The sequence below is a fragment of the Dipodomys spectabilis genome, unplaced genomic scaffold (genome assembly GCF_019054845.1).
Source record: "Dipodomys spectabilis isolate Male_0828 unplaced genomic scaffold, ASM1905484v1 ptg000095l, whole genome shotgun sequence".
Classification (NCBI taxonomy): Eukaryota; Metazoa; Chordata; class Mammalia; order Rodentia; family Heteromyidae; genus Dipodomys; species Dipodomys spectabilis.
The window spans coordinates 12,140,142-12,167,741 of NW_024870772.1; the positions used below are offsets into that span (position 1 = coordinate 12,140,142).

At 33.1% G+C, this 27,600-nt stretch overlaps 1 protein-coding gene across 4 annotated transcripts in view; it reads right to left on the bottom strand.

The window, feature by feature from the left end:
- The window catches only part of Tdrd3 (tudor domain containing 3), a 108,399-nt gene that overhangs the window by 18,620 nt on the left and 62,179 nt on the right, over window positions 1–27,600 (bottom strand). For 2 of the 4 annotated variants that reach the window (XM_042685542.1, XM_042685541.1), the window contains exons 8-12: window positions 25,343–25,483; window positions 24,321–24,477; window positions 23,193–23,318; window positions 17,616–18,466; window positions 14,076–14,201 (exon numbers count right to left, since the gene is read on the bottom strand). In XM_042685542.1, coding sequence (XP_042541476.1) covers window positions 14,076–14,201; window positions 17,616–18,466; window positions 23,193–23,318; window positions 24,321–24,477; window positions 25,343–25,483 — 1,401 coding nt within the window. Of the gene's footprint in view, window positions 1–1,611; window positions 1,699–6,531; window positions 6,585–14,075; window positions 14,202–17,615; window positions 18,467–23,192; window positions 23,319–24,320; window positions 24,478–25,342; window positions 25,484–27,600 lie in introns of all 4 variants that reach the window. The other 2 variants (XM_042685540.1, XR_006148251.1) reach the window with 2 other exon arrangements.

Genomic DNA, 27,600 nt, shown 5'->3' on the forward strand with positions numbered 1-27,600 from the left:
TAAATTTCTCATATATTAGTCTTTGTAATAATCTTTTAAAACAGTTATATTATAGTACAGGTACATGATACTTTACCATTCTCTTATTGCTATACATTTAAGTAGCTTTTAGTGTCTTATTATTAAGTTATGTAGTAATGATAATCTCCCAGTGATTGTTTTATTTTTCCTTTTAGAATTTCCTTAAGGATATACTACCAATTGTAGGATTATTGCTTCCCAATTTTAAAACATTTTATAGAGTCTTGGGGAAAAAATAGAGGTCATGCTAGTTTATACTGTCATTAGCAATACATGAAAGTACTCTTATCACTTCAGCCTTGCTAGCGTACATGGTAACATTTAATTTTTTCATAAATTGATAAAATTTAAATTGCACACTTTTTCAATTTGCATTGGATTACTACCAGAGTTCAATAATCCCAAATTTTAGTTATGAAAGATGACAATGCTACTTCAGCAAGAAACCATATTGAGCATAAGTCTATGGTTTAATGATAAAAAATAAAATCTTTACTAAAATTAACCTGATTTATGACATGAGTAACTGTCATGCTGCATGATAATCAAGACATTAATGGCAAGCAGTTCATGTAAGTAGCTACAGGAGCAATTATTTATATATAGCCAGAGAAAGCATCCTAGATTGTGCAGGGGAGGGGGAGGGATTTAACTTAACAAACACACATAAAGGCTTGATCTGAAGCCAGAACTGAAGCCTGAAGTGATCCAGAAAGCAATATTTCTCTCTTCTTCAGCTTCATGCACTCTGTAAAGTGAGCATCCATGAAAGATAGGCACTGTAAATTATGCTTGGCTAAGATAGGCTAGGATTACTTTACCGAGATGAGGCCAGATATTCTCACAGGGAGCTGACCAGGGGGGTGGGGGAGGGGAGTCCAAGTCCCTATCTATCCCCTACCACTATTCCTCAGGTTAAGAGTCTAGGTTCCAGTCGTTTAAATAAGGATACAGGTGGACCTGTTGCAACAACGAGAAAAAAAAAAGAGTCTAGGTTCCAGCAAGACCTCTTAAGAACTGTAACCTGAATTATATCCATTCCCTTTCATTTCCACAGAGAAAATGAAAGGACTACAGGAAAATGTATACTCCAGCTGTCTACCTTACCGACAGAACAGTGAGCTAGCAAAAAAAGACTGAAAGGACTGCCCTCAGCTAAAACATTTCTTTGCCACGTTCTGAATTTTCATGCACTACTGATTCATCTTTTGATATTGTTAAGCACTGTATAACAGGGAAAATTAAGAGTGAGGGGTAAGTTAGGGTAATAGTAAGCCATACTCTACAGTACAGATTAATCAACCTGGTTTTTCACTTTTAGAATACTTAACTCCAAAGCATGCAGAGGATAGGAATAATAGTTCCAAAAGAGGAGACAGCAAAAGGAAACACAAAAATAGTTGTTACTCTGGGTTGCTTTAAAAATGCATAGCTAAGAACATGAGACTTCAAAAGAATAGAGGAGGAAGCCAAGCCTATAATACTAAAACACTATGTTTCTATACAGGTTGAGAGGTTACAAATCACTTTACATAGGTAAATTATCTAATCCTTGCAAATCCTGAGACTCAGAGATGTTAAGTAACTTACCCAAAGTCACATAGGTAGTAAGTGGCAGAGCCAGGACTGGAACCCAGGTCTTCTGATTCATCCTGTGCATTTCCAGCTCCCCTGGAGCTGAAGCAGGGGCAAAAAGGGAGGTGGAAGTAATTTGCCCAAGACCAGCCTTGCCCTCTCCCCTTCTTTCAAAGGTCAAGAGGAGCATACATTTAACTCAATGACCATATAAAAAAAAATTGTTTCAGGATAAGGCTCACGGAGTCTGAAAATTTTCCCAGCCTTAAATCCAAAATTTCAATAAATAGTAGACAATGTCAGAACTTATTTTGGGTGATACGTCAACACTTAAATGAAATTTATTGGAAAGTCAAAGCAAAATAATTCTCATTTCTAAAAGCAAAACCATTTTGTAATTAAAATTAAGGCAATTTGCTTAAAAACTTTTAGCAGGTTCAGCTATACTTTTTAAATTACACCCTTCTTAAACATTATTTTGAAAGCTGATTATTTTGAAGACATTGATCACCTGTAACCTACTCTGTGACCACATTTTGTTGATATTCTCTCAGCAGTTATTATTATTAAAGCAATTATAATCACTACACCTATAAAAATTCATGTGTCCAGACTTTCCACAGCCAATTTTAAGTATTTTCAATAGGTAAGAACATATATTATCTTCTTGAATTGTAAGTCTTATATTGTTTTTAAAATTATTCCTAAAATGTTTCAATATACCTTTTTATAATTACATTTCTATATCAAAATTTAGGCCTTCCACTGTCTAGTTTACAGAGTAACTCTTTAATTTCCCTTAAAGAAATTATATTTTATCTTATTTCTAACAAAGCTGAAACACATTCAATGAGAAATTTTACTTCCTTCTTTATTTCTTAAGAATGTAAGGAAAACAGGGCTGGGTACAGTGGCTCATCCTTCTAACCTCAGCTATTTGGAGTATACAGACAGGGTGATCACAAGTGAAGGCCAGCCAGGTAAAAGGTTAGAGCCATTCCTTCTTAATAAACAAGTTGGATGTGGTAACATACACCTGTAATCATAGCTGCTGGGGGAAGGGATCCAAGTAGAAGACTCCGTTTTTAAGGCTAAAAGTTAGTGAGAGACAACAAGAAAAGCAAACCTCAAAATAATAAGACAGAAGACATAACTCAGGTGATAGAGGGCTAGAAAAGCCAAGTGAGGCTAATTAAAATTAATATACAATTCAAATGGACTGAGCATATGAGCAACGTTTATTATGTCTAGATCTTTAGATCTTTTGTACCATAAGTCTGCAAACACTTCAGTCTTCTGAAGTTTTACCTTTTAATGGAGAACAACTATTAATAATGCCAGTGCAAAGTAAATGTTTATACAAATCAGGACAAAGTACCAACCAGAGATAGATTGTATCGAAAGATTTTAGAACCAACTTATAGCACTAATAACTCTCAAAGTCTTAACATTCTCTCTTTTCTTGTTGCTTTAAATCTTTAGCTTCTTATTTTAAAAATCTGATTAATACTAAACATTCTTTTAGGTACTGGTAAACAATTTCAGGATATCCTGATAAGATTACCTAATTACCTGATGAGAAAAACTACATATCTGTATCCTCCCTCTTCACATTATTGTAAGCTTTAGTTACTTAAGACTTTTAAGATAAACACCATTTTATTGTCCTGTCATTTATTAAATGGTTCAAAGAATAGTTACTAAAACTCAAAAATGTATGTCCAAAAATTTTAGAACTTGAAGCATACAAAACAAATTGGCTTCTAATACACTGCTTGGTATAACTTTGTGAATCATTACCAAGAATGTTGGCCCTACTTTCCTAATTTAAAAATCTGGGAAAAGCAAGCATATTTACATGATAAGAAACGCCAACCAAAGGTTGTGAAAGGTATACTTCCCAAATTACTTGCTTCAGGATATTCATTCATTTAGCATGCAAAACTGTAATCAGGAACATCAGCAACTGCTCCCAGACTGGTATCATTTCAATCTGATGGTAACCTTATAGATATTAGAGGCTTATATAGAGAAGGAAATACATCTCCCACCTTTCTGATATCCATTTAATTTAATGCTTAATATAAGATAGAAGCCAATCCACTTTGATATTAAAAACAACTCAAGAAATATTGGTGAAAAACTGTTACATCAAGCTGTGATATTTAAGCTTGTAGTCTAGGAAGGACTTTTCAGTAATGAAGGCAATCACCATTATAACACTGAATATTCAACAAGTAATTAATGACCACTTTTTACTGTTTTAGGTCAATACCAATCTGTGAAGTAACATAAAATTATTTTACCATCAACCATAGGTATACATCTTAAGGTATATATCTACTGATTGTTTATGCCATTTCTTTACATTTCTACTAGCTAATATCTAAGAGTAAAGTCAGGCCTCATTTATAACTGTAAGTACATGAAAAGAGGATTTTTCCTGAAATAAGAATATCCTTACACACATACCAGATCTCTTAAGTGAGGTCTAGAATTAGAAATGCAATTATCAGTTCATCTGAAATAGCAAATCATATCAAGAAAGTAAGAACGGGAAGTCAAGAGCAATTAAGACCATTTCCTAGGAGGCTTTGTGTGACAATCTTTTAAATAATATTTGATGGCTTAAAGACTACCTCATTCAATACAAATCTTGCTATGGGTAGAAATCTTCATTATTTTTTTTTTTTTTGGTCAGTTGTGTGGCTTGAACTCTGGGCTTGGGCGCTGTCCCTGAGCTCTTCAGCTGAAGGTGAGTACTCTACTGCTTGAGCCACAGCGCCACTTCTGGTTTTCTAGTGGTTTATTGGAGATAAGAGTCTCACGGATTTTTCTGCTAGGACTGGCTCTGAGCCGTGATCCTCACATCTCAGCCTCCTGAGTAGCTAGGATTACAGGTGTGAGCCACCAGCGCCTGGCTCATCTTTTAATAGTCCTCTTCTATATTAAAGAAGAGCCATAAACCCAAAGGAATTAACTTGCTTTGATTCCTTATTTAAGAGTCCATACCAACTAAACAAAAAAAAAAAAGAGGGAGTGTTTCAGATTTTACATTAGATTACTTCATTGGAGAATTATAAATATAAAACTCAAAGACATGATGAAAATGTCTTGGAATAAATAAGTATCATATAGCTAGTAGGTAAAAATTACAGAAAAAGATATTATGAAAACTACAATGGGAATCTTTATGAAGTGGCAATTTCTGAAAGTTAATGCATAAAAAGTTCCAGAACTAGATAAAATTACATTAAAAGCTATGCATGTTCTGTATAATGACATGTAAAATAAAAATGCAATAAAATCATATTATTAGTACATAAAAAGAACATTTCAGGAATATATTTTACCCTTTACTCAAAGGTTAAAAAAAGTTTCGGAATGTTCAAGCAATCTTTTGAAATATTTTATTACAAAAATATATTGGATTTGAAAATCTCATTTATATGCTATTTAATCAAAAACTATATATAATTATATATATAGTTATATCTATCTATACCTATACCTATATCCATATCTATATACATATAGATCTAAATACAGAGATCTAGATCTTTATATTATCTATATCTATATGGATATAAATATATCTCTCTATATAGATATTTATTGACACAGATATAGATATATAGACAGACACAGATATAAACATATCTTTCTTTCGGGGGGGGGGGGGGGGATCCGGTCGTGGGGCCTGAACTCTGGGCCTGGGTGCTGTCCCTCAGCTCTTCAGTTCAAGGCTAGCACTCTACCACTTGAGCCACAGCACCACTTCCTGCTTATTTTTTTGCTTATGTGGTGCTGAGGAATTGAACCCAGGGCCTCATGCATGCAAGACAAGCGCTCTACCACTGAGCCACCTTCCCAGCCCCTAAACATATCTCTCTCTCTCTCTCTCTCTCTCTCTCTCTCTCTCTCTCTCTCTCTCTCTCTCTATATATATATATATATATATATATATATATATGGTGGTACCGGGGTTGTGTTCACACAAGGCCCTGTAAAGCGCTTATTTGCTATAAAATAATATATTTTAAATATAAATCATAGCCAAGAACTGGCTAATCCTAATTATCCAAGAGACTGAGATCTACAGATCAGCTTGAAGCCAAGCTGAGCAGAAAAATCCATGAGCGTATCTCCAATTAACCAACAAAATAATGAAAGGAAAAGTGTGATTCAAGTGATAGAGCATCAGCTTTGAGTGAAAAAAGTAAGCAAGAGCATAAGGCCTTGAGTACAAACCCACTACCAGCATACAAAAAGAAAGCAAAAATAAGATAGGCAGTTATTATAGATAATTTGAATGGAAGCAAAAATAAGGTAATTGAGACGACTGCTAAGCAGGTCCTGTAGATTTTCTACAATGTTCTACATGGGGGAAAAGAAAAGTGTCATGAGCAGGTAAGGTTGTGAAGAACTACTTTTTTAGCCCCACATCTTGAAGATTTAAAGTACTTATTAACTTTCTATTTGACTCTAAAAAGTGATGTGTAATTAAAAGTATATAATTTTTTTTTTGATCATGGGACTTGAACTATGGGCGTGGGTACTGTCCCTCAGCTCTTCAGCTCAAGATAGCACTCTACCACTTGAGCCACAGCGTCACTTCCAATTTTCTGAGTGGTTTATTGGAGAGAAGAGTTTCACAGAGTTTCCTGCCCGGGCTGGCTTTGAACCTTGACTCTCAGTTATCAGCCTCCTGAGTAGCTAGGATTATAGAGGTGAGCCTCCGGTGCCTGGCTAATTTTTTAACCTATTGTTTTCCAAATTTGTTTTAACCATAAATAACAACTCAGGTGCTCCAAACATACTTGAGAAAAACAGATGGATGTAGCATGATAAAAACACACAAATATCCATCTTTTTCATTTCTTACAAAGTTCTAAGCTGCTTAGCGATTTTTTAAAGTAAATAAAATATACTCACTGTTGCAGTACTTCCTCTCCCTTCTGAATGGAGCTCTCAGCCAATGATAGACACTATGAGTTATTACAAGCCAAGGTATAAACTTTTGTTAGTAGTTCCCAAGATTAATGGAATTGGAAGCTTTATAACAGCAAAGTATTTTTCACAAGGAAAAGGTGAACTCCACTTTTTCACTAGTTTGACAATAAAGCTTGGTATACATGATTTTAGGAAAACAGCATAGGTCCAATAAAGTTCAGGAAATCAGGGTTAGTAGGAAGGATAGCTCATTTATATTAAAAGATACTACTCTCTAGGGTTTACCCACAAGGATTTTCTTTTTTTTTTTTCTTTAAGGTTATCATGCTATTTGAGAAGGAGAATGAAAATGCAGAGAGATGACTAATATAAAAGAGGACAAGTAAAACTACAGAGAAATATCCTAGAAAGTAACAAATGAGTAAGATTTTAAAGAGAGAATGGAGAACTGACAATTGTTTATGGTATGAAATCAAATATTCATCAAAAGTCAGCTGCTTTAGCCATCACCATCAAGGTTTGCTATCAATGGTATATGAGACGGAACTCACTGGGGGACCATCCACTGAAAAGGAATAAAGTCTGTCAAACAGTATACTGTTCTAGATGTAAAAGAAAAGGGCTCAGAAATTAAAACAGATGTATTTTAACTCTGTTAATCTGAAGACTTGCTCTTCAGACTTATACATGAAAAAATATACATACTGATTTTGTTAGGGAAACACATGTCCAATTTAAGACATCTTTGTGAATTTAAAAATAAACCAAAATAAAAATATCCAGCAGATTACTTATTCACTCCTTTATTTCCTGAGAAATGAGTATATCATGCAAGCCTTGTGCATCTATTTGCAAAGAAATGGTAAAATTCAGTAAAATCTGAAATTATAGTGTCAAAAGTCCCTGTAAGTAGATGAAAAGGCAAAATGTGACTTAGAAAGGAAACAAAAATATCCAGAAAGAAAGTAAGTGACTAGACAATCCCAACCCTCTTTAGCTCTGGTCCTACCCATGATGTGCCATTAGCACTATTCTGAAGGAACAATCAAAATTATGTAGTATTCAGTATTAAGATAAAGCATTGGGAACTAACTAATTAATTACTCAATACAATACACTCAGCACGACTAACAAAGGGAAGATTTACTTAGTAAGAGATGAATGCATTACCTCTCATTAGTACACATGGAAACAAAAAGAAATGCTGTCAATTTTTCAAATAGTTATGTTTTAAATAACTTGAGGCATAAATGCTAAAATAACCTTAAAAGAAAGATACCAAGTTATTTTACTTTAGGAACTATTAAACTTCAGAAACAAAAAGGAACATAAAGTGACAATAATATAACCTGTACTTTCACTACTCAATGAAAGAAAATTCAGATTACCTAAACACAATTTAAATAATATTTTACATAGGGACTGAAGAGATCGCAAAACATATGGAACATCAAATCTTAAACATCTATAAAGTAATATATTATTTTTACTATTAATTTAAATGATGGAATAAAATATCTCTATGAATTAGTATGGCTAGGTCTAAATTTAATCTCAAGATTTTCATAAAATTCTATTATGTTCAGCTGTCATAAACTGAATTTGAGTTGTAAGTTAGACATAAATAATTTTAAGGTGACATATCTATCTATGTACATTGAGTTCACCTATGAATGTACCATCTCTGTCAACAGCATTCTATTTCCAATGAAGTGCTTTAGATAACACACAATCTTCTGCAGATGTCACAAGAAGATGAGTAATAAATAAAGAAGGAACAAAGTACATCTAAAACAATCCAACAATAAGAAGTATAAAGATAATGCATGGTGTATAGCTCCATAGTAAACGTTGTGTTTATTACTTAGCATACTAATTTTTTAAGATACAATATGTAATCCTCAGGTTCCATGGTTTATTTTATTTTATTTTTTTTTGGGGTCTGGTCATGGGGCCTGAACTCTGGGCCTGGGCGCTGTCCCTCAGCTCTTCAGCTCAAGGCTAGCGCTCTACCACTTGAGCCACAGCACCACTTCCGGCTTTTTTCTGTTTGCTTATGTGGTGCTGAGGAATCGAACCCAGGGCCTCATGCATTGCAAGGCAAGCACTCTACCACTGAGCCACCTTCCCAGCCCCAAGTTCCATGGCTTATAATCTGAAAATTATGTTCTTTAATGGGACAGACTATATAGTTTACTTCTGGTAGAAAAAAATATATTTTAGTGTATCAGTGAACTTAACCAGATTATGATTTCAGTGCCAACACTTGGAATACTAAATTGCATGCACTAAATCATTCAAGCATTTATGAGCGAGAAAAAAAAAGAGCTTCAAAACCATGAACAAACAGGTATACAAACTTTTAATATCTACGATGTTTTGATATCAAGTATAAATTATAAATAGCCTTATTTTATTACTGTAGAAAACATTTTTAATTCATATTATATATTCCAATCTCCATCTTTCTTCTCGTTAAATAGGATTCTTTTAATTGCTATTCTGTTTAAAAAATAACATTTTGTTAGTAGAAAAATTAATTTATGACTTTTTAAAAATGTTATTTGAATCTGAAAAGAAGTTTTAAATATGCTTTAAGAATTCTTTTATATGAAGAAAAAAAACAATTGTGCAGTTACTCCAAATTTTGAAATAGAGAACACTTCTGTTTTTTAAAGTATGCTAATATGGAAAACTATATAGACTACAATTATTATTTAAAAATAGTTCAAAGTTTACTTTTTTACTTTATTTTATTAGTTTGGAATCAAAGTCAGCTACGTAGCTCAAGCAAGTCTGGCAGCCACTATATAGCCCAAAGCTAGACTTGAATTCATGCGCTCATCTCAGGCTCCTGAATACTGAGATTATAAGTGTGTGCCGTTATGCTTGACTAACTTTAAAATAAAGCCACTTGCAGTGCCTTATTCCTGTAATAATTCCAGTAACCTGGTAGACTGTGGAAGGAAATCATTTGTGCCCAGACGTTTAAGGCTAGCCTAGGAAACACAGAAAGATTCTGATTTTTAAAATGTAACATATTATATTTTCTTCTACAAAAATGTTATCACTGTAAGATAGGAAAAAATATATACATATACTATTTAAAGTAAAACCAGTAAATAGAAAGACATTCTCCATAGGATTTTGTTTTGAAGTTTCAAGAAATAAAAACAAAGACTTTTGTGAAAATGGAATTATCACCTTTACACAGAAATTATAATTTTCTTATCAAATGTGCAGATGATAGATTTTTGTGTTCTGTGTTTTTAAATATATCCCTCATCTAAATATTACCTGGCACATCATAGATTTTATAAGAAATGTGCAAGATATATTTGCTGAAATTTAAATTTTAAAATATATACTACAGAAAACACTCCAGATAGGAGTGAGCCCCATTGCTTCTGAATTACCACTCACAATTGTGTGATAAGGTCTCATTACTAACCATTATCTATACAATCATAATTTCCTCTATGAAACAACAGCTGAACCATGATCATTTTCTAGCAGCTAGAAACAGATACTATAACTTTAAAAAAAGAAAGCATGTTCTAAAGCATTTGTTATAATAAAGTCTCAACAGAATCCAGATCCTGAATATGCTTAGAAAACCAGGACATGACAGTCTTCCCACATTTAGAGTCCATTCAAATGCAAGGATACACAATCATAAAAGGCTCATCTGCCCAGCAATGCCAAGGTATTTTACAGTGTTTCCAATTTGCCAATGGCATCTTCTTATGGGTTTTCTGGTATTAGTTACTGAGTTAAACAGAAGCAATTTGGAAAAGATTTTCAGAGAGCACGAATAGCAAGTTTTCTTGCTCCTAATGTTTGCTCATACAGTGGTGAAAAATATATTGGTTTTTTTTTTTCAATTATTATTCCATACACTTTCACTGACTTTGGGAAAATCCTACAATATTTCAAGAACTCATTTCTTAAATTGGGAAAATGAGAGCATATATTCAGTTTATAAGACCTATAAATCTCGTATCAGATGTATAACTGGAAGTTCCCTAAATAAAGGCTTAAAAACCAGAATATCATACTGTGGAAAAAAGAATTAAAGAAAATCTAGCTAAAAACAAAAACCAAGGATGACTTACCAAACATTAAAATCATTTTGAAGGGAATAAAGTATTTAATCATAACCAGAACACATAATGTGTCCATCTAAAATATTATCCCTGAGAATGTTCTGGATGTAAAAAGGTATATACACATGGAAAAGAGAAAAATATACATTTGGTTTACAAATGGATATAGTCAAATACATCCTAAATCTCAAGTGAAAAACATTAACACTTAAAGTGTTAACTTATTTTTATTTTCCATACAACAGACTCATCATGAGTCTCTTCACATTTCATGCTTTTTATTTAATGATTTATCCTTACAATTTTGATGAACAATACAAGCCACTGATTCCTATAAAAACTTGATTTATATTCAGGCTGTTTGGTATTTAGCATATTACTTTAAAAAATATTCACTAAATCATCACTTGGGAAAGCTGAAGAGGTTTTCCAATAACAAACATAAACCTTAATAGAAGATATAATGTTACTTCACAATTTAAAAAGTACTAATGTAGTGCAAGAGTTAAAAAATTAAAAGCCCACAATCCATATGATAAATAAGTAATTGTGCTAAGGCCTCTAACAACTTCCTTGAACCTTTTGCAGCCCTTTAATTTCTCTTATGTTTTTAATTAAGTAGTTATTACCCTTAATGTACAATGAAATATTTTGCTTTTGATAATTTCATACATTTTTATTAATGTAACTTTGTTATAATCCCTAATTACAAAAAAGAAAAAGTGCTCATAGACTATAACACTAAGTCTTTCAGAAGCTAAATATGTTCAACTCTAACACTGTATTGCATGAATAGACATCCATCCACATAGACTGTATTTCTCCTGGGGCTTTTTATGTATATGTGCAACATACATATTTTAAAAATATGGATAAATGAAGAAATGTTAAAGAGGTGGCCTCTATATTTCAAGAAGAGATTTGTTATTCACACAAATGAAGAATGGTTGATATTTTCCTCAATGATGTACATGATCAAAAAATGTCTATTATATTAATTTATGCATGAAAAAAACTTTGAGAACCACTTGTTTTTTTTTTGGGGGGGGGGAGAGGGTCCGGTTGTAGGGCCTGAACTCTGGGCCTGGGCGCTGTCCCTCAGCTCTTCAGCTCAAGGCTAGCGCTCTACCACTTGAGCCACAGCGACACTTCTGGGTTTTTTTCTTTTTGCTTACGTGGTGCTGAGGAATCGAACCCAGGGCCTCAGGCATGCAAGGCAAGCGCTCTACTACTGAGCCACCTTCCCAGCCCTCACTTGTTTATAAGTAGAAGAAATAGTAATATCTCCAAAGATTTAGTGATTCTACCCTTATTGCTTCTGTAAAATATTTTCAACATCTTACAAGATGTTTCAAATGACTATAGAAAAACACATCACTTTAATAAAACAGAAAAAATAAAGCATAGATGAATATTCAAACAGGTAGAAGGAATAAGAAAATATTATTGTGGTTCAGAAAAGAATCATTGAATAAGCTAGAACATCTGACCTTATCTAGACCCTATCTAGATCTAATATAAAGGATGAAGTACAAAGACTAGTTATGGGGGCAGGGGTGGGAGGGATTGGGAAAGCCACTGACTGTCAAAAGAAAGTTAACACCTCAGTACCAACACCTCTTAAATGGAAGCACTACAGCAAGGAATAACAAATTTGCTCCTCGGTTTTGGTCACCCTAGAATAGCAGAAAAAGAGAAGAAAGGAAGAAAAAAAAATTTTTCTTTCTAGAGTACATTAAAACAATATAAGAATTTTCTTTTGACGATTAAGAAAAATAATGAATAAAAAAACCAGGACTCAACATCTAGAAATACAGATCCAACAAATAATCACTTTCACAATCAAAACACTAAAATATATTTGTAGAAGAAAGAGAAAGAAAACAGTCATAAGGACATAAGTAAATATGGTTAAATGAACTTAAAAAGATATAAGTTAAATATGAGTGATATTTCAGTGTTTTGGCTAAAAAATACTTAAAACTTTAAAGAATGAGAACAAGAAAATGAGATGTTAAGTAAATATAAACCACGAATATTACACTAAAAACATAAAATAATAATAAATTATTTTAGAAAATGATCGTTTTCTAGATTGAAAAGGCAGAAAAATAAAAATCTATGGCCCTAAAGATGATTTCTGTTATTAGGTTTTGTGTTGTTGCTGCTTTATTTATTTTATTTATATTGGAGACCCTGGAACTAGTGTCTCTACACTAGTTTTTTTTTTTTTTGGTGGTGGTGGTGGTGGTGGTGGTGGTTGTGGGGCTTGACCTCTGGGCCTGGGCACTGTCCCTCAACTCTTCAGCGCAAGGCAAGCGCTCTACCACTTGAGCCACAGCGCCACTTCCGGTTTTCTGGTCGTTTATTGGAGATAAGAGTCTCAGGGACTTTTCCTGCCTGGGCTGGCTTTGAACTAAGATCCTCAGATCCCAGCCTCCTGAGTAGCTAGGATTACAGGCATGACCCAACAGCACCTGGCTAGTGTAGAGATTTTAAAAGACCAAAACTAAAATCAGTTTATAAGGAAAAAGTGTATAACTTCAAAGATGAAAGCGTCAATGTTTGACAAGAAATGTATTCATTATCTTACTCATGAAACTAACCCCTCTGTACAGCAACTTTACAATAAAATATATTTTCTTAAAAAAAGATGAAAGCTACTTGTGTAGATGATATAATTTTCTGGAAGACTTTGATATTTTAGGGAAATAGGAATTTTTGAGCCTAAATTTTTGCTAACAGCTTCCCACAAATTAGGGGAATGAGAAAATAACAATTTAATAAAACTTCTAATATGTCTTATACACTCGTTTTTACCTAAATGTAGTTGAAATCCTATCTATAAAGTAAATAACTCCTATATAAAATAGAATTTATGAGGACAAGAAATTTTAAATTACATCATCTATATTATCATACATCTTTAAAAAATAGTTGGTAATAAAATTATTCAAATAATTATTAAACAGATAGTTATGATTACTCTGTACCATATACATACGTACATAAGTGTGTGTGGTGATGCAGTATGAACTCATATAATCTGAAATTTTTTATATGTATCTAAATTTGATAATCACTAGACATAATTTAGTCAAATTTAAACTAATATTTTGGGAAAAAGGAATTATGCATAAAACCCCATTTTATGCATAACACTTTTGGTAAATTTAAATAAAGATACTTATTCCAAAGCATAATATAATAACACATTATACAATCAAGGAATTTCCAATTAATTCATTTTATTTTGGTTCAGCATAATTATTAAATTAAAATCATTTAGGGGTAGCCAGCTTTTAGCAAATTCAAAAACTTTTTCCACTTGCAAAGTTCCTATCACTTTAACTAGTCTTTTATATCTATACAGTTTCTTCAAAGTAGCTTATGTCTTTGTACAGAATTTGGATCACGTACCCATGCTTCTGTTTGAATAGGCTTGATATTGCTTAGTAGCACCTCTTCATAGTTCCCATAATCAATGAATTTAACAACCGCCGTCATACCAGAAGAATGGAGGGCTTCAACTTCTGCTCGGTAAAACTGAGGAGGCAAAAAGTTTTAAATATGGCAATCAATGTTGTCCTTAAGGCATTATGTGGTGGAAATACAACTTCTTAACATGTAAAATTATAATATGTAACATTTTTTAAGAAATCTTACCATTAGATAATACTTTGACTAACATTGAGAGGCTAAATTTTATATACTAATGAGAATACATGACAAATAAGTGATTTTACAACAAAAATACATGACAAAAATGTTAACAAAGAAAGAACATTACACTTAAGTGGCATAGTCAAAAAAAAAAGCATTACTCAGAACTGAAACACAACTTTTATCCATTTACTGCTTGGTTCTGAAAAGTGATATATAGTAACAAATACATAAAGACCTTACCTAAGTATAATTTTAAATTTTACTTTATGGTAATTGAGAGTAGGCAGATTGAAGTACTTCTCCCATATATATCAATCCACTCGATTGAAATTATTGATAGAAATTATAAATAGTTTAGTCAATGTGGAATGGAAGTGAGAATTTTCTGTTAGTGTTTTCTTAAATATTTTCTTCAAGGCAACAGGATGATCCACTAACACTCTGTATTCTAAAAGTATCACTTAACAAGCTCGCCAGTATCAGGAGAGGCTACAGGTGACAATAATTATGTTTTCCACATCCTTCTAAAAATATATATTATGTCAAGAATACCAGGAGTTTGTGAACAGTATATTAATGTACTTAAGTAGTAACTAGTATACCTCATATTACAAAAATATAAAGTGAAAGCTGTGTTTCCCACCCAGGCCTGGAATGCAAATAAGTTTAGAAACATCACATTAGAATTTTGCTTATCTTAGGGTTCTCTGGTATACAGTCCTCCTCTACTTCCTCTGTTTTGAAACCTTACACTAGTATGCTCTACTAATTGTTTAGAGTGTAAGTTTCAATTATAATCTTTTCAAATTATGTTGTTCCACTTGATAAATACTGATATTGTATCCTAGAAGAACAAGTAAGTTGATGCACTAAAACTCCAAACTCTAAACTCTAAAGTTGATGCACTCATTTGGAATGCTTAGATTACTGAAGGAGTAAGGTCGCACTTAAGGCTTATATTTGTGACTCTCCAAAGTATAGCTCTGACAAAGTGGCAAGTTTTTTAAAGCCCCTTTTAAAAAACTCTGTCTCCATAAGACATGCCATATATTTAATTCTTCAAAATTAGAAAAAAGTGACTTATGTAAAATGATCTTTCAGAAAAAAATGGCCTATGTAAAAAGATAAATTTGAGAGGAGCACCAGTCTTTGAGATCATTCAACCCACAAGAAAGAATCAGATCATGGAGGGGCTACATACCTATCTCAATTCAATCTACTGGTCCAAAACCAGTATCACAGGGGTGGGAATACAGATCACATGTCTAAGAGGGATGAGATTGAAGGTAAACAAACAATTTGGAGGTTGAAATAATACTGAGAAAGAGCTGAACTAGACTGGTAGACTAGAAGAAGGAGAACTGTCCCAAATTCTCCACTCTTTTATGGAAATAGCATTACAGAGAAAGCAGGGTATTGTGAGGAATTTTTTTTCATTTCAATAAATAATATTTTAATACATTATATGTATTCTATAATTATATATTATTTGACTAGAGGCACAAGGGCATTACACCTTTGCATTTATGTAGAATTTTTTAAATAACGGATTATATTGAAAGATCACTTCTAAGCCAGCATTTGTCATGCAATTAAGATTATATTTTCTTAATGACAATTTTCTAATGACAATTCTTAATGACAAATTAATTCCTTTTCTTTAATTCTTATCCCTGTGTCTAGCTAAAAAATGAGAAAGCTGTCTATTCTTTAAAAGCTAACTCCATGGTAGATGGCTTCAGAGAGTAATTAGTTCTATCTTCTCCAAAGGTTATATTTATCTTACTTCTGATACTAGTTTAATATATTTAGAGTCCAAAGAACTTCATTATAAAACTGCACACAAACCAACTTAAATGGGATGACTTTATAAAATCAGTAATACTCTAAGAATACTATCCTGTCAAGTACTGTTTTTCAGATATTTTTGACATTATTTTAAGTATATTTGACATAGGTAGCAAACAAATTCCATTTTCACTGATTCTTACAATTACAGTTTAAATTAAAGCACTGTTAAAATGCACACAGCCAGAACCATCTTATACAACCTCTATAGATAATCAATTCTCAACCGTCAATAATTGATTGAAGTAACTTTTCTGCTTCATTCAATCATCTCACTATGTGTAGTACTCTGTTGTTTCATTTGCTTCATTTATTTTCAGTTAATTAGTCCTATTATTCTGGTGTGTGTGTGTGTGTTGTGTTTGTGTTTTGTATTGTCAGCTAGAAAGAATAAAAAGGAAGATTCTTTGTTCCTAAGATTGGTTTTAGACTTGGTAAGAGTTGACTAGTATAGTTTTGCCTTTACTATTTAACAGTATAATCCTTACAGTATTTTAATAGAAAGCCTAAATCACTTGCCAAAGTCTTTGAAAAGTTAAACATGAACAATATCTTATTTTGGCTTTATTTATCAACAATCTTACATTGCCCCATATAGAAAACACTTTCCCATCTTTATCTTCACCTTTCACAAAAGCATTTGAAGGCTGGGATGTAACAGCTCAGTAAGTAGCAAAGCACTTGCCTAGCAAATGCAATACCCTGGGTACAAACCAAAAAGAAAAGATTGTTTATCTATCCATTTTAGATAGGTAGATAAAATAGATAGCGTGTATATGTGTGTGTGTACATATACATATATATGTGTGTATATATATACGTATATATATGGAGAGTGTGTGTGCATATATGTGTGTGTGTGTATATATATATATATATATATGCACAATTAACAGTATGTGATACAGTGAGCATTCTCTCTCAGGTCAACAATGCTGCCTTGATAAAAAATGATTTACAACCAGTTCACTTTTTCTTGCCTTTACAATGAGAGAGAAATAGCTAAATATAAGGAATCCTACACTAACCAATTCAACTGTTTCCTTCACTTTGGAAAGTGGCCTGAGTTGGGAGAGTAAGAGTTTACCTCATAAAGAACATCAGCACCTGCTTTCCAAGCCTGCCTAGTGACCAGGTGAAACAGTTCCAACCCTGACATTTAAGTAAAAGCACGCAGTTCTAATGCAGCAAATGCTAAGAGAAATAAAGGTGTACTATGCTTCTACAACTTGACCAAATCTTATGGGAAAGATTCAGTCCTAGCACCTACAAAAGTATTAAATATTTCATTTTTCCTTATAAATTATATATTTTAAATATACTTGACGGTTTTAAACAGTTACAAGCATAGATTAAAATTCATACTTCCAAAGTGAGAGTGTTCTACAAAGTCCTAACGGAGTGTTTCCCTTAGTAACATTAGCACATAACACGCAGCATCCATACCTTGTTGTCCTCCCAATAAAGTGCAAAGCATTCATCTCCAGGTTTCCACACTTTTGCATACTCCATAGGAATAGATGACTCTAGCACTTTTTCTGGCTTAATTGGCCCAGACCTTCTTTTAGGCCCACTATTGTAAAATATCTTATCATCATAGGGTTCAACGGTGGCAGGTCCTGCTGGCTGCATCGGTCCTACTCGTCTTCCTCTCAGCGGCATGTCGGTCTCTCCATTTGGAACACCAATGAAATTATTACTTCGGACAGGATGTTGATAATTAGTACTTACATTAAAATGTTTTTCAACTTTTACACTACTGAAAGCCTCATTAGTTATTGTTCGTGATTTCCTGTCATAAAAATGATCAGGGTTACCTGTGTAGTTTTCTCTTTTGCCACGTTTTTGATTATTATAATCTATGGATTCTTGAGGAAGTGGATTTTCTTTCGCCTCTCCATAAGATGGACCTTTACTTGGTCTACTTTGCATAGAGTTATCTCTTTTTTTAAAAGCACCATCACTGTGCTGAGATGTTGAAGGATATGAAGTATCTTTAGTTCTATCATATCTAGAATATGGTCTATCACACTTGATTCTCTCTTCAGCCCACACTTCAGCTCCCGTTGAAGTATTCAGTCTTTCAGAACCTCTATTTCTAGATAATCCACTGACTTCTAAAGCTGACTTTAAGTTTTGTGTGTCTCTTTGAAAACGAGGAGGTTTTTCATTTCTTGTTTGCCTGGTATCATTTCGAGGAAAGTGTCTTGGCTGATTATTATCTTTTACTCCATTTTGCTCAGTGTTTGACATTCTGTACTGTCCCTGATGAAGGTGTTGTGGCTGTGACTTAGGTTCTGAAAAGTAAAGGTACAGCATACACACATTAAAATAAAGACTCTGCATTAATGCTTAAACTTATTACATTAATACAAAATCATCAAACTACTACTTTAACATCTTGTGCCATCTTCCCACCTTATTATCTTAATTCTCTGCCATCTTAGTCCTACCTAACAGAGTTTTCCTAGTTAACCACATAACAGATGTAAAGCAAGAAAAAAATGGTGGCTAAATCCATATGTCTTTGTTATCTAATGTCTATACTCCTACAACAAAGCTATTTACTTTTTCAATTTTAGCAAACATTACCAAACCATTAGTGAAACAGAAATACATGCTGCTAACTCAGAAATAGCTATGAAATTATACACTTGCTCACTTTCTTTCTTAAGCCCACTCTATGTATTTCTAGCATCCAATGAATGTCAAAACAAACAGGAATAAAAGAGACATTTATAAGTCTTAGTGATAAAATAGTTCACAGATCAGTTCAAAATGGCCCAATAACAACAAAAACAGAAACCATCAAAGTTCTCAACAGACACTGGGAGCCAAAAGCCAATCTAAACAGGCTTTTCAAAAACTAGAAAATCATTTTCTAAGAAAATTTTACATCTCAACTATCTATTGTGACAGAAAAGAAAGATTTCTGAATATGGAAGATTCAAACACTAGCCAAAAACATTAAAATAAAAACATTTCTCAGGAATATATGCCTTGCAAATGTAAGACAACTTATTTTGACAACTGTACTCAATTTAAAATTTTTCCTTAGAGAAGAAAAACGGTCAGGTTTAATTTGTGCTGACATAATTTATTATGTCCAGTAATTCAGAGAAATGAGAAAACTAGTGACCATACTCAGTTTGGTGACCATGAGTGCTTTTAACAAAAAGCATGTATTTAAAACTAACATTTTCACTGACACATACTAGAGAATGTAAAGAGTAGGTTGATGATTTCTTGTGGGTACGCCATATGGACACTTAATGCATATGACCCATAGCACCCACAGGAGTTTTAAGACATAGAAGTCTTGATGATTCTTTAACAGAGAAGAATAAGGTATTATTCAGTTTTCAAAATAAATCAAATATGAAAATGCTTTAACTAATCATCAATGAGATCTGAATAGATATTTGGAGTATACTTTTCATACCTACAACTTTGCTTAAACTATTCCAGGTAGGGTATTGATATCTATGATAGTCAGAAGGCAAAAATAAAAAGTTTTTCATGAGAATATGTATACTGGTCTAAAGCAGATGGGGGAAAAAAAAAAATCACAAATACAGAAAGAAGACCCAACTTGGCTTTGTATGTATAGAGGATTTTAGTTCTTCAAGAAAAAAAAAATCTAGTCCAGGAAAATCCTTCATATGTTAAAAAGTCAAATGAGCTTATTACTTCAGGATGCAATTATAATAACATCCGCATTTTCCAAGTGAGGAAGTTGAAGGGGCTTGAGCAAGGCACAAAACTAGCATGGGCTACAGCTAGGATTAACCAACAAAGAGTTTCCAAATTCCACTATTAACTTCCCTCTATACATCTCCTCAAACAAAACTACACTTATATACTAATAAACATATGGACTTATCACCATGAGTGGTTTTCAGTATTTTTCTCATGAATTCAGCTTAGGTTTACCACAAAAATCTTTTTTTTTAAATGAAAACAATAATTGGAGAAATCTCCATTAAATATTAATGTATCTGTTTGGGTAACTTGGTTCAATCTTCTCCTTTCTATTTCTTGTGAACATATTGGAAGAATGTGGATATATCATAAATTCACACCTATAATCTAAATAATAAGATTTTAATTTCTTTTTCCTTTATAAATATTCTGTAATGTCCTTATCTGAAGGCTTACCTTTTTTTTTTCCAATCAGTTACTAACAGTCGCCCTACACAGAGCTTTGTTTTCTAGTAAAAGTGCTAAGACTGGTTCTGAGCATTTTCAATTTGTCATGCTGTCAAACACATCCATGTCTGCAGTGCCTGAACATGTCTCATCTTTCCTCTGGCTTCTCCTCAGGTCTCCACTCAGATTTCACTTCTGGGAGGACCATCTATCTCCCCCAAACCCTACTGAGAATGACTCAGACACCTGATGTACCTTGATGACTGGCAAATCATTGGCACAGCAGAACTGCTCCAATCTCTGCCCTGCTACAGTAAGATTTCTGAACTGTATTGTTTGCTACTATATTTCTCCTCACAGAGTGATTGGTGAAGAATAAACCCTAGGCTATAATATTAATATTAACACAACCACTTTCTAGCACTTTCTACAGTGAATTAACATTGCTGCTATAAAAACAATTTTTAAAATTAAAGCTTATTTGTAACCACTAGAATTCATACAACTATGGTATTAAAAATCATTAATAATCTTTTTTTTATATTCTCATAACTTATTTTCCCCATACGGAACAACAGAAGATGAAGACATGGCTTTGTGGAGCTCACTGTATTCCTTACTGCTCTTTAATCCTTAAATATGAAAGCACACTTCCTTGTTTATTATTTCTTTCCCTCCAATATTATATAAGTAAGCATGTCGAGTCATATTTCTGTTTCTTATGAAACTCTTCTCTAATTGGATCATTTTCAACTTTTTAGCATTTTTGTCTACCATAAAATATTCTGTCATTTTTTTACAATATATGGAGATCATTTAATAATCACTTATGTATACCTGCTAGAAATAATAGACCTTCATCTTATAGTTTGTAATCCAATTCAGAATCTGATTAAAACATTTCTTAATGTCCTATTTTGACATTAAAACATTAAAGGACTAAACATTATTACAGGTTACAAATATACTAAAAAGCTTATTGTCCAGTTTGTGAGACAAAATAATCCACAAATAAAGACATACATGAATGTTCATTAAAAAGAACTTTGTCATTTACTGTATTTTATCATTTACTTAGTGTAAACAAAAAAGTATGCTAAACAAAATAATGGCTTAGCAGAAGTTATTTGACTATAAAATCAAATATGCTCTGGCATACTTATAAAATATAATAACATTTGGTTTCCCAATGGAAAGTCATACATGAGTTACTAATATCAAATACTATTAATCAGTTCAATTAAAACATTCAGAATCAAGTAGAATTGTGGGAGGATGAGGATGAATGGAATCAAGGGAGATCTGAATGGGATGCCATAAAAGGAGGTTAGAGCAAAAAAATCAAGAAGTCATAGTCAGAAAGGAGTAGAATGGCTATGGGGTTGCAGCAGAGATTCTCCTGCTGGCCTTCTAGAAGAAAATACTCCATAAATACTGTCCATGAGGCAAATACCTGGGATCGCCCTTAGGAGTTGAAAGCAATCTCCAGCCAGAATCAAGCAGGAAAGAAAAAACTTCAATCCTATATCTGTAAGAAACTGAATTCTGCTTTAAACTAGTGAGAATGTCAGAGGACCTTAAGCCTCAGAGGGTAGATCACAATTTCCACTGAAATTCTAATAAAATTCATGAGATGATAAAGCTACATTTATATACTTTGTGGTAATTCATTTTCCAACAAAAGAAAATTAATTTATCATGCTTCATAACCAAAAAAATAAGCTATTGTATGTTACTGATGATAAATTTCATTTATATCAAATGTGTTTTTTTCAAATAATGCAATGCCTTTCTACACAATCTAGCAATTTTCATGATCTCTGACGTTTAACATTTGTAATAGAAGCATTTCCCTTCCAAGCTTATTTGATTGGATTCAAAAAGAAAGCTGGAAAACCTGAATTAAAAGTGTATTTCAAAGAGAGAGGTTAGAAGGAAAAAAAACTGGGAAAAAATGAGGGCGGGGGTGACATTATTCAAAAAAAAAAAAATTCAATCCTGACTTATGTAACCCTTCTGCACATCACATTTACAATAAAAGAAGTTTTTTTTTAAATTTTTATTTATTGTGAAAATACTGTACAGAGGGGTTACAATTACATGGGCAAGATAATGAGTACATTTCTTTTAAAGAAAATATTTACCATATTCCGTGTTTATGAAAGTGATGCATACATAACATAGTTACTTCGCTTTTCAGTCTTTATGTTAAATAAAGGATATCCTATCAAAACTACATTCCACTGTGAAAGCATATTCACTTATTGAACATTTACATGCAATATATATGTGGACAAAAAGAGAAAGATCAATTTTATAATCAACAGAGATCATAGAATACTAAGTTTTCCAGAAACCCAATCTGTTCATATTGGTAAACCTATTAAAAGTAGTTTGGTGATATAATTCATCATATATTTAGAGAGTAAAAGAAGCTGACTTTTATGTTTCCAGAATGTAGTATCTAAAATTTTCTTCTGTGCTTTTGTCAACCAGGAAATTCTCTAAATAAACTTCTTTGTTTGTTTGTTTGTTTGTTTTTTAATTTTGGGTCCAGTCATGGGCCTGAACTCTGAGCCTGGGCGCTGCCCCTCAGCTCTTCAGCTCAAGGCTAGCGCTCTACCACTTGAACCACAGCACCACTTCCAGCTTTTTTTTTGCTTATAGGTGCTGAGGAATTGAACCCAGGGCCTCAAGCATGCAAGGCAAGCGCTTTACCACTGAGCCACCTTCCCAGCCCTCTAAATAAACTTCTAAACGAGTTCTCAGAACACAGGCATGATCATATATGTGATGGTTGTTTTTAGTAAGTCATTTTGTATAATATCAAATGAGAGTCTTTTCAAACAAAATCTATTTTTTAAATTATCTTACCTTCCACATTCAAAGTTCCCATTTTAGATTCTAAAAAGTCAAATAACGTGCTTGGTGCTGAAGGTCTTGCATTCCCCAGGTCATCTTCATCTTCAGATCTTCCTCGACCCCTGCCTTTTCCTCTGCCTTAAAATGTATAAGCGTAAACATACATTCGCATATTGAAAAGCAAATACAAAAGAAGAAACATACAAAAGAACACTAAATCAGCAAAATTTTTTCAGAGTTTAGGACTTTTAATTTGTCCAAAAGTCACTGAAGGAAAAAAAAAACCACTATAAAACATTCTTTCTTTTACCACCCCAACACAACAAAAAACTATTTTTAGGAAAAAAAATGGTTTTGTCCACTGGATGAAACAATATAAATTCAAAACTTACAGATAAGGGTTAGCTCTATCACTCATCTTTTTTTTTTTTTTAGGTACCAAATTTCTTTATTTGAAGGAATGGTACAAATCACTCATCTCTTTAAAAAGTTTATAGGGATATCCATAAAATAGAAATCTTTTAGTAGGTCTCTGAGTGTATTTTTCCTTTTTTTTTTAACTATGTATTCTACTATTTCTATAATTTAAAAAGTATTTTAAAAGTATTTACGATACTTTTTAAATTACTAGTGAGTAAAATATCGTTACTCTTCTAATGTGGTCTATCCAGAAGTTTGAATTGGTTCACATAAACCACTAATTAATAAAATATTATCTGAAAATTTTTTTCTTTTAACCAGATATTTTTAATGAATACAGAATCCAACCTTCAAAAAAAGCATACAGCTTTATCTATGCAATGACTAAAGAATAACACAAAGTAAAAGTTCTTTGATGTTAATTTAAAATAAGGTTATGTATATACAACCCTTCATAAAAGTGGCGCAGTGCTAGAAATAATAGAATCAGTTCTCTATTACTCATAATAACCGGTAAGGAAGTCAGTGTTAAATGTAGTTTTTATAAAGACCCCAGTAAGTACCCTTGAATGCATTAAGGTCTCAAAATTCATACTTCTACTCACTACAATATTACATGAAGTTATCCCTAACAGCAGTAACACTCAGCCTTTGCTGATAACAAACAATACTCTGAAAAGCAAGCAATGCTCTCTGGCACATTACTTTAATAAGTGATACCTCTTGGAGGAGGACCCACAACAGGCTTCTGTTTATTGCTGTTAAGAAGTACATTCAGTGCTGCTTCTAAGTTGTTGCCATTATCCATGAGGGCTTGCCTGGATGCTTCCTTACTGAAGCCCATTTCTGTTATGTGCTTCAGTGCCTTCTCATCAACCTGCAAGGAATGAAGAGGAAGCTATGCTGACAGTCCATAAATAAAGGGTAAGTTTAACTGTTTACTGACTTTTAACTCAAATTTTTTTTTTTTTTCTGCTGGTCCCGGGGCCTGAACTCTGGGCCTGGGTGCTGTCCCTCAGCTCTTCAGCTCAAGGCTAGCGCTCTACCACTTGAACCACAGTGCCACTTCCAGCTTTTTCTGCTTATGTGGTGCTGAGGAATCGAACCCAGGGCCTCATGCTTGCAAGGCAAGCACTCTACCACTGAGCCACCCTCCCAGCCCTTAACTCAAAATTTTATCTCAAATCAATGCCATACTGATACAGCATTCACTTGCTGTTTTTTAATACTAATACTCTAATATGTTCTACATGAGGACTGTGAACTCAGGACTCACTGAGCAAGTTCTACAACATGTGTTAACCAAAAAGAGAACTTTTTAAAAGATATATTAGAATAAGCTTGTTGAAAACAAGGCTGAAAAGGTACCCAAAGAAAAATTGTCATGATTAAAAACAAAAAAAGGAAAATTGTGAGCTTTCTCCAATTAAGGAAGGGAATGTAATTTACATAGCACTTCCCTAAAATTGCAAAGGAAAATAGGCAAAGACTAAAGCTATTACAGGTGGTCCCATTGCAACAATGAGATGTACAAGACGTTATGCCAAAAAACGAACTTTACAACTTGGGGGGGGGGGGGGGGGGAGATGGGAAGGGATGGGAAGGGGAAACAAAGGGAGGAGGCAACAATGCTTGATAAGAAATGTACTCATTACCTTGCCCATGTAATTGTAACCCCTCTGTACGGTATTTTCACAATAAAAAAAAAAACAAGCCAGTTTGTAGCTGGTTTTATATCTTACCAGTTCTCTATAGACACCTTCATGTTTCCCCTCTGCTTTGGATGACTTTTCTTTCTGTAAAACTTCCCTATTTCGGTTCCCAACAGAACCCATATTGAGGTTACCTCGAACACCACCTCCACCTCCTCCAAATGTCTTGGTCTTTAGATAAGAGAAAATAAAAAGGGTGTAAGTAAACAGCATATTAAAATAGCTCAAGAGCTGGAATATTATTAAAAATTAGCATTTAATTACACCTCTTAAGTGTGTTTGACATGAAAAAAATGAAATAACAATGTCATTAAAGAAAAGGTCACAGATATTTATTAGCCATATCTTCTTTTCACATGTAAAGGAAAGGATTATAAAAATATTTCACATGAATTGTAACCCCTCTGTACAGTATGTTCTCAAATAAAATAAAATAAAATTAAAAAAAAAATATTTCACATGATTATAATCTCTAAGTCACTCGAATGCTGGTCACTCAAATGCACAGTGATATGTATTATAATGTTAGATGTTAAATTATTTTTTGATAAGATGTTTGAGTGATGCCTCAAGACCTGCATTCTAAATCCAGTTAAAAGGCATGCTTATCCCAAAAGGCACCAAACCTGATTCCAATCAGTTAAGTTAGCCCATGGTCTAGAAATATGGTTCCACAGCTTTAGAAAATAAGCTGATACCAGAAAAACCAGAAGTGCTGCTGTGGCTCAAGTGGTACAGCGCTCACCTTGAGCTGAAGAACTCAGAGTTTAAAACCCCATAAGCGAGGAAAACAAAACAAAACAAACAAACAAAAAGCTGACAATATAATTTGAAAAACTGAATTAAAACGTTCTTTACTAACTTACTATTCATATTAATTACATAATATATCATTCCTTATCAACCACATAGAAAAGCTTATGTCTTTTTTCTAGTTTTGTCTGACTTCCATAAATAACTATGTACATCAATACATTTGAAGATTTGATTTAATTTCATTTTTGTTTTCTGAAAACCATTACACTATAGAGAATACCAGTTGGGAAAGGTATAGTTATTTTTACATTATCAAATTTTTTGGCCATACGGTATTTTATACAGTTCAGAAAGCATTAAAAGAGATGGAAGAAGTTAAAACTTGATTTTAATTGGAGATAACATTATTTATGTTTTAAAAAGGCTATAATAGGAAAATATCTTGGATATAAATTTATGTAACAGGAAAATTATTTCAAACTAAAGTTATAAAGCAGAATCTACATAATTAAGGATCATATTATATTAAAAGTATCTGAAAAATCATGTTAGATGACCACTAATGGACAACATATTAAATATCTCTAATAAGAAACTGATATACTACATTATTTAAATTCAATTCTTATCAAAGTTAAGCCATATCCAAGTTAAAACCTGATCTACACAGACCTAAGTCTCTGTATATACAAATTTTGATTTGTGGAACTTCAGCAAAAATGTATTTGAAAAGGTGGTCATATGTGATGCAAAGTTTATTGGATGGGAGGCAACACAGTTACACAATTAGGCTCTGGACTAGCTAGACAAAGCTGGCTGTCCCAATACCTTCTCAGCCTGTTACTACCTCTTGTTCTCAGGAAAATCATTTAATTTTTACCTGTCATTTAGCTTCAGATTTTTCATCAAAAAAAGAGGCGAAGCTGGGAGCCAGTAGGTCATGCCTGTAATCCTAGCTACTTAGGAGGCTAACATTTGAGGACAGCAGTTCAAAGCCAGACCAGACAGAAAAGTCTCCAGGAGACTCTTCAATTAACCACTCAAAAACTGGAAGTAACACTGGCTCAAGTTTAGAGTGCTAACTTTAAGCACGAAGAGGTTCAGGGACAGTACCCAAGCCCTGAGTTCAAGACCCACCAATTTTTTTTTTATAAAAAAAGAGAAGAAACACAAACCTGGAGAAGATTACAGACAGCAATTACTATTTTCCTTATTATACTGAAATACAGCTACCTGAAAAGGCTGGCCCTGACATGTTCCAAATTAAATACATTTCCAGAATTTATATGTTGTCACTCCAAAAGTGCTCTTCCTTTGATGCCAACAGCATTTTCACAACTGCTTTTCCCCTGAGTATCTGGGAATACAGCTCCAAACCACCATATCTGGCCCCTTATTACATGTTTTGAGCCAAGGAAACCATTTCAATCTCAATGGTTAGGAAAAATCCATCTAAGCAAGTATCTTATAAACTAAAATTCTTAACAATATTTAAAAACCAACATAATAAAGGAAATATTACAAGTAAGCAA